We start from the raw sequence: 14,790 nt of genomic DNA, 5'->3' as shown, positions 1-14,790 counted from the left end.
GAGGAATGATCAGGGACATGCCTTGTGAAAAGGAAGTAGGTAAATCCTCAGGCCGGTTTGAAGAAGCCTAATTTCATGAACATCATGGTCTTATATATGCTTTTTAGAGAACAATTTTTTCAGTTAATTAGAAAGTGTTAAGTCAGCTATAAAGTCTTGATGAACTAAGTAGTAGCTAGTTAGGCTGCAACTGTTAGAAATTTGATTTTACTCATTTCAAACTAATTTGGAGGAAAAGTACAGTATCTGTTAAAGTGATTTATAGATACTCTGTCAAAAGTGCTGTGTAATGACTCTATTCAGTATTCCTTATGCACGTAAAATCTGTAACAGCACATTTAGAGTATACACAGCAGCTAATTTTTATATCTGGACACTGCAGAGAAGGGACCACAAGACATAATTTGGGGTGAGTGGAGCAAGAGTTTTCACATGTCTTTGTTTAATGTGGGCTTTATAATTTTTCTCCTTTTATCATTATATTATTGTTATTTTATTATTTTGCTTATATATAATTGTTTCAAGAAATAGCAAAGCAAATCTGGGAATTAAAGTTGTCAGACTGGTTGCATTAAAGTTATTTTTTGTCAGTCTTGGGCTGAACTGCTATTTGTTTTGTGGTGCCATTTAGTTTTTTTCTGTTCCTGTGATCATGCTTCAGCTAAGCATGGTGATGTGAGAGTTCTCTCTCAAGAAACTTCAGAGAACATTATTTGGAGTTTTTATTTCTACCTTATTAATAAAATTTATACAATATCAGGAGAGAGGAATAAGATGATTGAGTACAGAGCTTGATGATTAAGCCTAGGAGAGACACTGTAAATGGTATTCACATAAAATTAAGAAAAGTATTAAACAAGCATAGCTACAAAGAATTGAAATTGCCAGGGATCACTTGATAGATCTGTTAGGATGCTGTGTTGATTATGCTTCTGCAAACCAGAGAAGGAAAGGACTCAGCTTTACCAGCTCTGGTGGTGCAATAATTGTTTTCCTTGACTCTGCTTTCTCTGTGCACAGCCCATGATACGCAAAAATTACAGCAACAAATGAGCAAACGTGAGGTTTCTACTGTAGGGGTAAGATTAATCTATAGCCATGGCTGGATATATTTGAAAAATATTTCTTAAGACCACCTATACTGTAAAGAAAGCAACAAATAAATTTTATTATTTGTTTAAAGTAAGTGCTTCTCCACATTTTTTGAGATTTTTCTGATATTTGCATGGTTAAATTTCATTACTTCTATTTTTGGATAAATGTATCTTGGGTTGGACTCTATGATCTTAAAGGTCTCGTCCAACCTTGGGATTCTTTGATAACTTTTGAGCATGGGAGTTGTATTATATGTTTGCATAATAGAAAGCAAAATTTTAAAATGAATGAACCCAAAAATTTAGATTGTGAGCCTTAAAATAGAGCAGACTCTAAAGTTGTAAGACTGTTCAAGTGTGTAAACCCAACCCGTAGATTTCCACAGCTTGTTTATGACTCTATATTATTACTATATTAATATATGACAGATAAATGGATGCATTTCTATAAAGTTTTAGTTTTATCTTTTAAAATTAAGTCTGTAAAAGTTGATAGAACCTTTATATAATTTCTGCTAAGTCTCTCAATTCCTGAAAAGTGTAGCCATTAAGTTTGGTTTTGTAGATGTTTTGATTAAATGCAAAACTAGCACTTGAAAAAATTACTTCTAAACAAATGCTAAAACAAATGCACTGGTGTCTCACAAATAAGGGAAAAAAAAAATAAGGTCAATTTAAGTGACTACAGAACACTACAAGTTCTTAAACTTTGTCAGAAGGACAGGATACAGAAATTGGTTGTGCAGTATAACTATAGAAATTTAACTTGAAAAAGTCAAATAACTGATGGTTGGCCATTTAAATGGTTTTCTGATATCTTTTTTTTTCTCCTAACTTTTTCATTGCTTAATGGCTTTAATTAAAGACAGTACGTGACTGGATTAATATAGCATAATAAAGAAATTTACATTTCTCCCCTCCAGTATCATTTTTGGATTAAACCAGTACTACAGCTAATTAATGTTCTGAATGTAGATTAATTACTTCACATTTCTTAAATGTGCCCACCCTTCATAAGCCTGTCTAGTATGAATTATGCTAAAATATTAGAAAAAATGAATGCCAAGATGAGTAGGTTATTATATGCAGTAATCATCTTATTTCTGTGGTGAGTAAATTGGGACAAAATAATAAAAGAAGCAATAGCACCATCAGAAGAGTGATATTAGAGAGAGGAGATAACTTTTATTATTTTAAGAATAATTTGCAAATTGTCAATGCTATCAGCAAGGAGGATCTTCACAGTGTTGATAGAATTTGCAGAAACACTCTTGGGGTCAGCTTTGCTAGTTCAGCTAACAGAAGAAATTTTCTATGCAGCTTTACAGTGTTTTGCAATAACTTTCTCAGCTTTTTTGGTAGGTTTTTGATATGAATTACTCCATTTTATAAAACCTATTTTAAATTGTTGGAGTTATAATACTGTGTGCTGAGGGACAGCAGTCATTCTTCCTTGCCTTATTCTATCAACTTCCATTAACCATCTGCATATACTTATTTTCTTTGTTGATCTAGATGATCTTTATAAGGTTCCTTTCAACTAAACATGATTCTGTGATCTTGCCTTCTTCCATGATTGGGTTAAGGATAAAATAATCTATCAAAACAATGAAAGACACTTGCCAGAGGTCAAAAGGAAATTCTTTGATAATTTTGTCTTCCAGACTACCTGTTAGGAATTGAGAGCAAAACAAGCAATTTTTTTTTTAACAAAAAAATGACAAAGTAGTGGAAAAAATCCCCTATCCCTTTTCATTTGAGGCTTCTTATAATTTCATTGTTTTTCTTACAAAAAAAGAAAAAGCCTCATAAAGCTGACAACCAAACTGAAAAGTCTCAGTCATCACTTTGTTTAAAAAAAGCAGAATTAAGAATTCTGTGCGTTCATTGCTTGTACATTTCTGGGTTTTAAATTTGCAAACCATCTGTGTTGCTGTTTTAGTGGCAGCCAAGATACCAAGCAAAACCAGAGTGGTGCTGTTCCTTCTGTGCTGAGGAGAGGGGAGGTGGGAGGATGTGAGAGAGGTGGAACTTTTTCTTTGCCTTGACCCAAAAATTGTCCTGTGCTTCTTGTGCTGTCTGTGGTTTTGGGCTATGTGACATTGTTAAGGACTCTCAGAGCATGGAAAAGAAGATGGAATTATGATATTAAAATTGCCTTACTAGATTGTTTTGTTTATCAAGTTAAACAAATCACAGTTCTCATCCTAATGGCATAATACTGCATATCTGTTTAAATTTATCAGAACTTGGAAAGGAAATAGGAATGACAGGGGTAATTAGGGAACCTAACAGAAATCCATTTGGGAAGGCTTGGCTTCTTCTCCCATTACTTATATAAATCTTATGTATATTCTCACCTTTCAGCTCTTGCTGTGAACATCACTCCTGTGTGACATGTCTGGTTTACTGTCCCTTTGCAAATCATCCCTGCGGGCAGGGTCATTCTTCCTCCTCTTGACTTGCTTTGTGTGTTCTGTAAATTAAATTTCTGTGTAGTCTCCTATTTCATTCTGTGCTGTGGCTTGCATAGAAGGCATTCTGTGAGTTATAAGTGACTGCCTGCATATGTTGTGTTATTTTATAGGTGGTGATTCGTGCTCAGAACGGCGCCCTCCTCTATCGTATTTCACCCTGGGCAAGATATGTGGTCCGTGATGAAGACAAAGTGAATTATGATTGGGTTCACTGGAATCCTCCACAGTCATATATAGTAAGGCTTCAATATTATTTTTGGGAGGTGTATCATGTTGTCTTTGTTTCCCTGTTTGGGAGAAAATAAAAGGAAATCACAAACTAGTTAAAAAAGCTGAGAGATGAAGGGCTTTTATTCATCGCTTTGGCAGAAATAAATGACTTTAATGATGGATGGTTTTGAGCTGCTTTTTCAGCCTCCTGTAGAATATATAAAAAATAGTTACTAATGTGCTATTTTAAACTTGATTTGTCACCTGTTAGGCAACATTGACAGGTATTCTGGGACAAGATGGCTGTTCCTGGTAGGATGGAGAGTAGGGAATTATCAGTACTGGATTTAAGGATTGGTTATCTGCAAATGCTCAAAACTCAACACTAGGTTAATATTCCATGAAGTTAGAAAAAACTTCCAAAATAAGGTGCCAATGCTCCAGTCAAATCCTTGTTTCTTTGTATCAGGAAAATCCCATTATTGAATTTAAAGCCCTATTTCTTCTCCTGCACTGCTGTAAGGGAGAGAACTCTTTGCATGATATATAAAAAATACCCTAGGAGAACATTTGGAAACTTCAGACTGTCTGAGTGATGTTGTTTCATAATAAACTTTTTCATGTTTTCCCTGAAAAATGGTATGCAGTGGTTTATATTAGAAATGCTGTAACCTCTATCTTGAGTTAAATTTTCTCATCCACCTCCATTTAGGAAGCAACTTCTTGAGAGAGAAAAGGTTACTGGCATGGAAAATATTTTCTTTAAAAATAGATAACATAATGTACGTTAACTCTTGTTGAAGTGTGTAGTCTATCAGTTTAGTGGTCTACTCTGTGTATGATGCTCTGTGACATCTCAATGTCCGCAAGAAAAGGGATTTGGGAATGCAATGATTGGGGTTTCACCTAGAGTGAAAAAGAGGCTTGAAATTTTGGATGCAGATAAGGCCTTATTGAAAAAATATGAAAGTCCTTTTATGAATAATAGAGGTATCCAGTGGAAATAAATCACAGGGAACAAGCCTCAATCAGAAGTATTGTTCTTCACATGGTTCCTTTAGTTTCTGTTCACATGTTTGTTTTGTTTGTTGTTTGAAAATGCAGAACTAGTTTTGTTCTGCATTTTCAATATTTCACCTGAATAATAAACTAACAAATAGGATATTAACTTCAATGGCCTCTGTATTCTTCAAATATTTTCACCCATCTAGAAATGCTGTGTACTGATCTTCAGACTTGGGATTTTTAAATTATATTTTAATCCTAAGTATTTACAATATAAATGATTCTGTGCTGTGGGACTGTATTCTTTAGGAATAACATTTAAAAATTTCAGATGAGATAAGGCAGCGGTTTCATGTACCTGCAAAAAGCAGGTATGCTTAAAAAATAAAAGCCTATCTTATTTTCTCTCTCTATTTTCAAACAAGCCTCATAGTGATTCAGAAGGAAAACAAGTGGAGTGGCTACTATCAGTTTGAACACTGAAGTATAATTTAAAAAGAATATTAGAAAAGCATTGAATCATGAATGTCCAGTTTCTTGTTCATCAAGGATGTTATTTTCAAACAGACATTTGCTTTAAAAATATAAAATGGTCAATTGCTTCTGAAATGTTTAGGATGCTCTTAGAGGAAAAACTAAATAAACCGAAATTGTTTTTCATCTTGTGCAAATCACGTGATTATGACAACACTCCTGAGCTAATGACATCTGTTTGTTTTTTTTTCTTCTAGCATAAGAATCCTTCTCCCAAGAGATTAAAAAGCCTAAGAATCTATGAATCTCATGTGGGAATTGCTTCCCCAGAAGGCAAAGTAGCTTCTTATAAAAACTTCACATACAATGTACTGCCTAGAATAAAGGACCTTGGTAAGTAATACCAGAAATGCTTGCAGAGGTAATACTTTTGTGCCTGTGCTTGTTAGAAAAGAAAACTGTCAAGTATCTAGAGGTTTTTTGGATTTCCCAATTACACTTGCTATAAAAATAGATTCTTAGGTGAGCAAAAATTATAAACAAGTCAAATCTATGGAGAACAAAGCCTGAAATAAGATATGTGAATTAAAGTCTATTCCAAATTTTTAAGTAAAATATGGTTATTAAAGCCCAGATAAGTATTGCAAGGTAATTTGCTTTTGGCATGGTTTGCTTTCAGCTTGAAAAAGGACCTGTTTTTGTGATAGTATTCAGAAAATACTTCATTCTTAATTGGCTCTACTACTGTAAAGCTTAATTCTAAGAAAGGACAGAAGAAATACCTGAATATTCTTTGTTTTGCCAGAATAAGCATGCTGAGCAGTAGCTCAGAAGTATCAGAGCAAGCAAACTTTAAATATGAAAGACCTTCTTCAGGAAAAGAGCTTCTAGTATATTGGAGAGGATACGTGAAAGAGCTGGTAACGTTATCTCAGGAACCACAGCAAAACTGTTCAACTTCATTTCATTTAATTATTTTTTCCCATGGTGTCTTTGCACTGTTTTTGTAATGGACAATGTTAGAACCTACTGCCTCTTACTGCCTTGTGATGAAATATATATTTTACACTGCTGTAAAATAATCATGACATCTGTAGCTGAAACCTCTGTGGATGGTGGCTGTGTTTGATTTGTTTAAATTCTGTTTTATTTATCAGAGTGCCTGAAGAGGACGTTTTTGTGTAGCTTTACATGTTAAGTCAATGTTTTGTGGCTTTTGCCTTTTGGTAAAGTTGATCTTGCAGGTGAGATGAGGAAGTTTGCACATGTGGAAGATGTTTTGGATTCTACATTATATAAAAAGCAGTTTTGGATTTTACATTATATATCTGTGACTACTTACTGCCAAGGAATTTCACTTGTCCCAGGAAGTTAATAGGATTTATAGAGTCCTACAGTTTTTTCTTTGTGAAGAAATGTCATGAAAAGGCTGATACACCAAATAATAAAAAGCAGTATCAAATTTAGGCTATATAGAAAGTATAACTAATTTTCCTTCTTGTTTACATTAAGTAAGCATTGTGGGAATTAAATATTTTAAAAAATATTTTTAAGGTCTGTTATATCAGTTTTGGAATGTCTTACTTTTTTTAGAACAAGCTTAAAGACGTCACTATATGAGAACCCTAATATATTACTAGTTTGTAGGAGGATGTGCTTGACAAATAGCAAAATAAGTAGCAAGCAAATTGAATGAGATTAATTTGATGCAATGTTCCTGTTTGTTTATAAAATGATGTAAATAAAAATAACTACAACGGGCCTGAATTATAAACCAGCAATGAATCTGACGAAGTGCTGAGCTCACACCATCTTCTAATAATAGCTCTGGTTTTAAATGTCACAGCTATAAAAAAGCAAGGAAGAATAAAAAATCCTACATCATCTTGTTGAAACGAAGGAATTAAGTGGATATTTTCTTCAAACAGAGAAGTGGTGGAGGTGTGAGTCTTAATAGTCTGTAGAAAAATCTTGATTCTTTAGAGTTCCCTTCCTTAAGCATGCACTGAACTATCTTAGGAGACAGAGCACAGTGTGTCCCCCCAGCCCTCCTGGACTGCTTTGGTTCTTGGGTGAACTTGGAAAAAGCACATTATATATAATATAAAAGCACATTACACTTATGGTTTTTGGTTTTTTTTTTTGGAAGACTCTTGTAGAGGGAAGAAATAATTATTGAAGTTGGAAAAATGTGTTTTTGCTGAATGAAAAAAAAGATTTAATATGTCACGAAATTATAGTGTTGTGTCTAAGCTGGAGAGATGTGGGTCTGACAGATGGGCCACTTGGTGGATAAGGAATTAGAACGATGGTCATACTCAGAGTTTCAGTCAATGGCTTGATATCCAAGTGGACCCCAGGGATGGGGGGACCTCAAATTGAAGCAGGGTGTGTTTAGGTTGGACATTAGGAAGAAATTCTTTACTGTGAGGTTGGTGAGACACGGGAATAGGTTACTGAGAGAAGTTATGGATGCCCCATCCCTGGAAAGAGGTGTTGGGCAATCTGGTCTAGTGAAAGGTGTTCCTGCCCCTGGCAGAGGAGTGGGAGCTAGAGGATCTTTTAAGTTCCCTTCCAACCCAAAACATCCTGTGATTTTGTCATAGTGTGTGTAGCCAGTGGATAACCCTGACTGCAAGTGTCAGAAGTTGAAGCAGTTCAGGACATGCAAGTTGGCATAACTAATATTTTGAAGTTAGATAAGGATTACACTTCTTTCTGTCTGCATCTGGGAGATTCAGTATGTGTAGATCACTTGACAAATTGACTGTTTCATTTGCCATGGAGATCACATTAGTATAAACTATTAGTTAGAATTGCTTGGTGCAAGTTACTGAATCTTTAGGTGTTAACCATTAGGGTCAGAGGCAGCTAAAATAAGAGGAGACTGGAATGGATATGTTACAGATATTGAGTATTCTTTTTACTATCCTTAAGGCATTTGTTTGTTATATTTGTTTTTATTATAGGCTATAACTGTGTCCAACTGATGGCCATTATGGAACATGCATACTATGCCAGTTTTGGTTATCAGGTCACAAGTTTCTTTGCAGCATCAAGGTAAGTTTAAGTGCTCCAGCTTCTTCTCTGTTCTTTTCCCTTCTTTCCCATCCATTGAAATCACTATTGCATGCAGATGTGTGTTTGCAAGAAAGTGTATAATGGGAAGCAATGGCTTAGGTATTTACTCTACCTTCCTCTTAAATCTGAAATCAGTTTGGCACAGTGATCAACAGCTCTGTGAAACGCTTTTGATAGAATTACAGACAAATAGTTTATAAGTAACTTCAGCTGCCATAGCATATTCCACGTAATCCACCTTCACCAGTCTTTATACCTAGGTTTGGGTGAAATTCTTGGCAGTAAAAAACAGAGTGTGTAGTGCTTTCTAATATGAAAAACAGAACTGTACACTGTTCGTAATGAACTTGATTAAAATCATGACTCTGTGTTCTTTGGGAACCCTTTTCCTTACGGGCTTGTAACAGACTGTGCTTAGACTTGAGGTATAAGGTGAAATTACATGAAAAATGAATTCAGGTAGTTGTTAAGAAAATTATGATAAATGTGAAAGTCTTTTTTTTAAATTTATTTTTAATCTTAGAGCAGATCAAGTGGCAACCAGGCTAAATTTAGATAGGCAGTTTTTAACTATCTAAATTTTTAACAGTTTTTAACAGCTTAATTAATTGAAAAAAGGTGTGTCAAGCGTAGGAGAAAAAAATCTTTTTAAGAAAATGGTGTCATACCTAAACCAAATAACCAAGCAGGAAAATAGCAGGTAGTGTATTTTGTGGGCTTTGTGGATATACATTTACTTATGCAATCATTGTGTTACTTTATTCCAGCAATATGAATGTATTCTTGTCCCTTATGAGCTAAGGAAGTGTTCAGTATTAAATAGCAGCTTTAAGTTGTATCTTATCTTTTATACTGAATTTTATGTATTATTAAAAAGGAAAGAGTAAAACAATCTGTTTTGCAAAGCATTTGTGTGGATGATAGAATTCTTATAAGGAAAAATGATCAAATGTTAGTTTCTAAGCAATGGCTACTGCTTAAGAGGCTGAAAAATAACCCATGTACATCTGTAGAGTAGGTGGTGAGGAACTGCTGGCTTTGATGTAGTTTCCATGACGAGTGTTGAGCACTGCCAGCAGGAGCCCTGATGGTGCCACGTTGTGTTTCACAGCCGGTACGGAACTCCTGACGACCTGAAGGAGATGATTGACGTTGCTCACTCCATGGGCATCACAGTCCTGCTGGATGTGGTGCACAGCCACGCCTCAAAAAACTCAGAAGATGGTCTCAACCAGTTTGATGGTACAGATTCCTGTTTCTTCCATTCTGGATACAGAGGCAATCACCAGCTCTGGGACAGCAGGCTCTTTGACTATGCAAAGTGAGTATAAAACACCACTTCAGCTGTGCTAGTGGTTATTATTTCGTAGCAATTCTGTTAAAACTACACTCCTCACCAAGCTGGTAAAGTTATTTGGGTTGTTTAACAATTGCAGGATGTGGAGTTAAATTCCTCTACTTGCCTAAATCCTTAAAATCTAACACTACATGATAGTAATTCCATTTCATTGCTTTCCTGTCATCTATGACTACCAATGTGCATGTTATATACCATGTGCATTGTATGCAATTTATAATTATAGGTATTTTTATTTAAAAACATATTTCTCTATAAAAATTTAAATATCTGTTATGTAGAAATATATAATTGTGTATTTTATGAATTTTATGCATATTAATATTTCCCTACTATATATAGTATGTTGCATATATAGAGTAGATTATGTTTGTATATTAAAAAAAAATAGTAAGAAAAGCTGATGAAAACTTGTAAGCTCTGTAAATTTATTGACATACTGTCAGGTTGTTGAAATGTAGGAAAAGATTTCCCCCAGGAGAGCTGACTCTATTTCAAAATGCTTCTGGAGGTCAATCAACAATTAATACAAAGCAGGGGTCATTTTCAGCAGACATTTCTAGAGACCCCAGTTTGGGCAAGCTTAATTAACCAGTATAACTATAGTGTGTGTCAAAACATGTATTAATGCCAGTTGATTATTAGTACTTAATATTGTTTACTCTGTGTTCTCTGAGGTATTGGGGGCAAGGAGATTGATCTTGTATGCTGAATGTTTCAGTGGTTTAAGTGGAGAAACAGGCACAAGCAGCCAGCTTCTTTCAGCGTCCTTCTCGCATTTTTTTCTGTTTGTTCATCCCTGAAGCACCCTGATTCTTCCCTTTCCTTTCCTTTGTTTCCCTAAACATTCCACAGTAAGTTTTGTGTAACTTCACAATCTCCTTAAGGCATGTCTTAATAAAATTCTGTATAGAGTTCTCACTTATTCCAGGATAAATTCTCTTATTTTCCCCCTTGAGATGCATAATCTGGTGTGACCTTTTTACCAATTACCATGTCCTGTTTCAACCCTTTTAAGGTTATATTTGAATGTTCCTGTTGTGGCTCATCACAGAGCAACTGTAGAGTTCTAGTTTCTTGTTAACCTCTTAGTTGTTAAGGTTTTTGTTCTGCAGGTTCAATTTCCTGGTTTTTTTTCCATTTTCCTCCCTTGTTTACATTGAATTGCCATGGACTGGATGGATATGATTGCACAGAAGTCATGTTACATAGCATGGGCCAATTGTTTAATGGAACTCAGTGGCAAATAAACCAAGTTACCAGTGTGAAAAGTGACTGGTGCACTTGAATACTTAATAGGATGAGCTGTTGTTTATTTGGGGACAATTTAATGGGTCATTTCAGGGGGAGTTTCTGATGTGATTTATTGTGATTTAATAATTGTAAGAGATGCATTTTAGTCCTTCCTATAAAGCTTTAAATTCATACTCAAATCAGTTGTATTTCAAATAATCTTAAAACTTTAGTACCAATGTGATAGTATAAGACATTTTATTTCATTTGATGCTTATGAGTAACCAACAAGTGTGTGAGTACCAATGTCTCTAGTGAGACAATGGAATGTGGTTATGGACCTTCCTCTGTTCTGGTTCTTCCTGCTGGAAAAGAAAGTGATGCTGGTATTGAGTGTTTATAAATGAGAGAAACAACCAGCTCCTCTGTAGGTTGCGCTTGTCAATGTTAAATATTTCTTCAGAAGTGACGAACTGCCTCCATGGCTTGGTTGGGTCACTGATATGTACCTATGGAATTTCTTTTCATGCTTTGGCTTTGGAAGAGGTGCCAGACTGAATGCAGAAAAAGGAAGTGGAAAGAGCTGTGAGGGAGGAGGGATGAGATGAGAGAATAGCAAAGACCAGAGAAACTGAAGCTCTGTTCTCATCCCTTACCCTCTCTTATGCAAAAGCAGATCTGGAGCTCTCTTTTCAAATGGTTGTCGAAGCCCTTTCTTCCCCTTCAAGCATAGGAAGCTGTGAACTTTTTCTAGTCATTAAGGGATATTTTTATCCTAATACTTGAGACAGTAAATATTCTCTATGTATTTATAGTCAAGTTTTAAGGCTGAAAAGTTACAGCCTTCATGGTCATTGTAAGTTTCACAAAACTGATTAAAAATAGCTTGCATTTTTTCCCCTCTTTGTGTGTGCAGGTTCCGAGCAAAACTGTGAAAGAATCAAGACATTTCATTGAAAATGTTGAGTTTGGCTTCTTTTTCCCCCTCAGTTTAGTCTGTATTGGCATTCTGCTAATTTCCATACCAGTGGATGAGCAGCTCTAGTCTGGATGAGGCGAATATAAAAATCTGTGAGAGAGACTCGAGTTGCTGGCAGATGTTGAAAGCTTGCTCAAAATCAATGACAGCAAACACAGTCTGTTGAATGGTCTACAGAAAAGCTTGCTTGCTGAGTGAAATTTCTTCAGCTAGCACAGCCTTCTATCCTGCACAGAGCTTGTACTAAATCCCTTTCCTTCTGTAGTGGGAAGAGCTGTTAAATCTACAGGTACTTAGACATCAAATGCAAAGAATGCTCAATTCACTTTGGAATTGAGAGAAACTAATTCTGTACCGTGAAGGAGATTAAGGAACAGTTACTTTATCAGTTTAGTCTGTCTACATTTTCTTTGAAAGCCAAGATGTAAGTAAGTTTATCTCACAGCATTTGCAAGATTATTCAGTTGTCTGTGAAGGGGACTGTGAATATTTCCTGTAACAGAATGTGGCAAAAGATCCATATCCATGCTAAAAAATAAAAAAAGGATTATATCCTTTGTGCATTTAAATACTATTTTTAGTAAAATTCATGTAAGTAGAGAGTAGCTACAAGAAAAGCAATAGTAAACCTGTTCAACAGACCAGGGTATTGCATCTTTGCCCCATAGTGCTGCTGAAAAAGAAAAAGGCATATTTTAAATTCTTCATATTTCAATCCATATTTATACTAGTGTTGTATGAAGCAGGAGCTTTTCTGTAAACTGTAAACAACATTTTAAAATTATGCTTTTCATGGTGTTGTCTGGCACAGGAAAATAACAACTCAATTTCATTGAAATGAGAAATTGCAGATAAGATAGTTGGCCAATAGAATACTTTTTGCTTAACTATTTTCAATAAAGAATATCAACAGTGCTTTAAAAATCAACCAAAAAGAAAATTTTACTTTAATAATTTTCATAACTCTTGCACATTCTTGTGAGTTTTTCTGAAATAGAGATCCTGGGCATTTTTTTCTTGAAATGTTCTAATTTGGTGACTCTTCCTCTCCATCATCTCTATCCTGTCTAAATCTGTGTCCATCCCTTTTCCCTCAGCTGACAATCCAAAAACCAGAATCATATACCTTCAGTGAGAATTGCAGTTGATTTTAACACTTTCTGTTGAAAAACAAACTTTTATATAATTTGCTTTGATTCCTGTTAATAATTGTGACTTTTCTAGCCCTGAATTCATGTCAAGGAAATGCTTTAGTTTAAAAGGGGTGCCAGAAGCTCTGGACTGGTACTCTAGTTGGCATTGTGCAGTTCATTTTGGAAGAAATTAAAGATCTCTGTTGTGTTCCTGTTACAGGTAGCTCTCTTGAAATACATGTAAACACCTTCCTATCTTAAATAAGGATTCTAGTTGTAATTAATTTTGCACAAGCAAAGTGTAATTTTTTTTCCTCCTAAAATCATATTCAAAGGTTATTCAGCTGCCAGATTCATTAGAAATGATGTCGTACACCCTGGAGACCAGGTGGGATCACAACTAGAGCGGTTGATTGTGTTTTCATTTAAATTCATTTCTCCAAATAGCAAATGTGTCTAAAATAATAATCAGGGAAAACAATTTAAAAATAATTGAGAACAAGATATTACCTAGTAAAGATTTTTCCCACAGCACTACATGAATAGAATGCGTAAATGATGTTGCCCTTCTGGACTTGTTGAGGTCCCAGAGTATTGTTTTGACTTTTAAGGCTTTTCCTGTCTTTTCATTAGATTTTGTTGGATTCTATTCTGTCTTAAGCCAATTCTGAATGTCAATAGGTATGCTGATATATTTCTGTGAGCTTTTAGAAATTATGGTAAAATTAAAATTCAGAAATCATGTGATGCTTTATGGGTTTTTTTTTGTTTGTTTGGGGTTTTTTTGGAGAGGGGGCTTAGTTTGGCTTGTTTTGGTTTTTTAATACTATGATGCTTTTCACCTGAACACTTAGGCAAAATTTTATATTATTTCACGGTCTATGAGATGAATTTGGTGCAAACTCAGTGATTGATTTACAATGCAGTTTTAATTTTAATTAGTCCAGCTTTCTTGAATGCAGCAGTATGATCAGTAAGAGATTATATTGGTTGCAAGGATTTGGGGCCAGCAGATGTCCCAGCATCTCCTTTGGGCCTTTTTTGAGGCCTGTTTTCAAGAGTTTTTTAAGAGAGGATGTTGTGTCCGTATTTTTGGGTTTAAAAATCATAACTAAGCCATGTAATGGAAGAAATCTCCTATTAAGTTTTTTCTTTGTCAGTTTTATGAAGTTTCAAGTGACATCCATGCCAAATGTGCTTTGAAGTGCTACAACAGGTAGGGTTTAGTGTATACAATAAACACTTTGTCCCATGAGCCACAGTTTTACATCAGGGCAGCAGATGACTTGCTAGTCCCCTGCTGCCAGTCCAGATGTTCTCTCCAGCTCAGTTTTCTGAACTGCTGGTGGAACAGATGATTATAGCTCAGTACTTTTTACTTTTTTTTTTTTTTAATTCAATTTTTCTTAATGTGTGTTAGAAACTGCCACAGCTCAGAAACTGCTTTTAACCTTGCTGCCAGTGCTACAGAAAAAGGGCAGCTGCCAGGTGTTGGAGCTTGTGTCTTTGTTCTGGTGTAGGTGGCCTCTTCCCCAGCTTGCCCCTCCACAGTGGGGTGGGTCACCAGAAGCTTTTTTCCCCTTGTCCTGTGGTCCAGCCTCAGGCAGGTGTCTCAGGTGCTCTCTGGCATCTAAAACATCCACCTGTGTTTGGATGCTGAGACAGTGGCCTTTTCTGCCACCCAGTGTTTAAATTCTGCATAAACCTTACTCTGTGTATTCTGAGGGGAAAAGATCCCCTGATGTTG

The 14,790-nt window shown here is 35.4% G+C and overlaps 1 protein-coding gene across 2 annotated transcripts in view; it reads left to right on the top strand.

Annotated features, from left to right (window-relative positions):
• Positions 1–14,790, top strand: part of GBE1 (1,4-alpha-glucan branching enzyme 1) — a 135,653-nt gene that overhangs the window by 53,141 nt on the left and 67,722 nt on the right. For both annotated transcript variants that reach the window (XM_064726946.1, XM_064726939.1), the window contains exons 4-7: positions 3,682–3,807; positions 5,518–5,653; positions 8,230–8,320; positions 9,453–9,662. In XM_064726946.1, coding sequence (XP_064583016.1) covers positions 3,682–3,807; positions 5,518–5,653; positions 8,230–8,320; positions 9,453–9,662 — 563 coding nt within the window. The remainder of the gene's footprint in view (positions 1–3,681; positions 3,808–5,517; positions 5,654–8,229; positions 8,321–9,452; positions 9,663–14,790) is intronic.

The sequence above is a fragment of the Zonotrichia leucophrys genome, chromosome 1 (assembly GCF_028769735.1).
Source record: "Zonotrichia leucophrys gambelii isolate GWCS_2022_RI chromosome 1, RI_Zleu_2.0, whole genome shotgun sequence".
NCBI lineage: Eukaryota > Metazoa > Chordata > Aves > Passeriformes > Passerellidae > Zonotrichia > Zonotrichia leucophrys.
The sequence above is the reverse complement of the archived record's forward strand: the minus strand, read 5'-3'. Positions and strand labels throughout refer to the sequence as shown.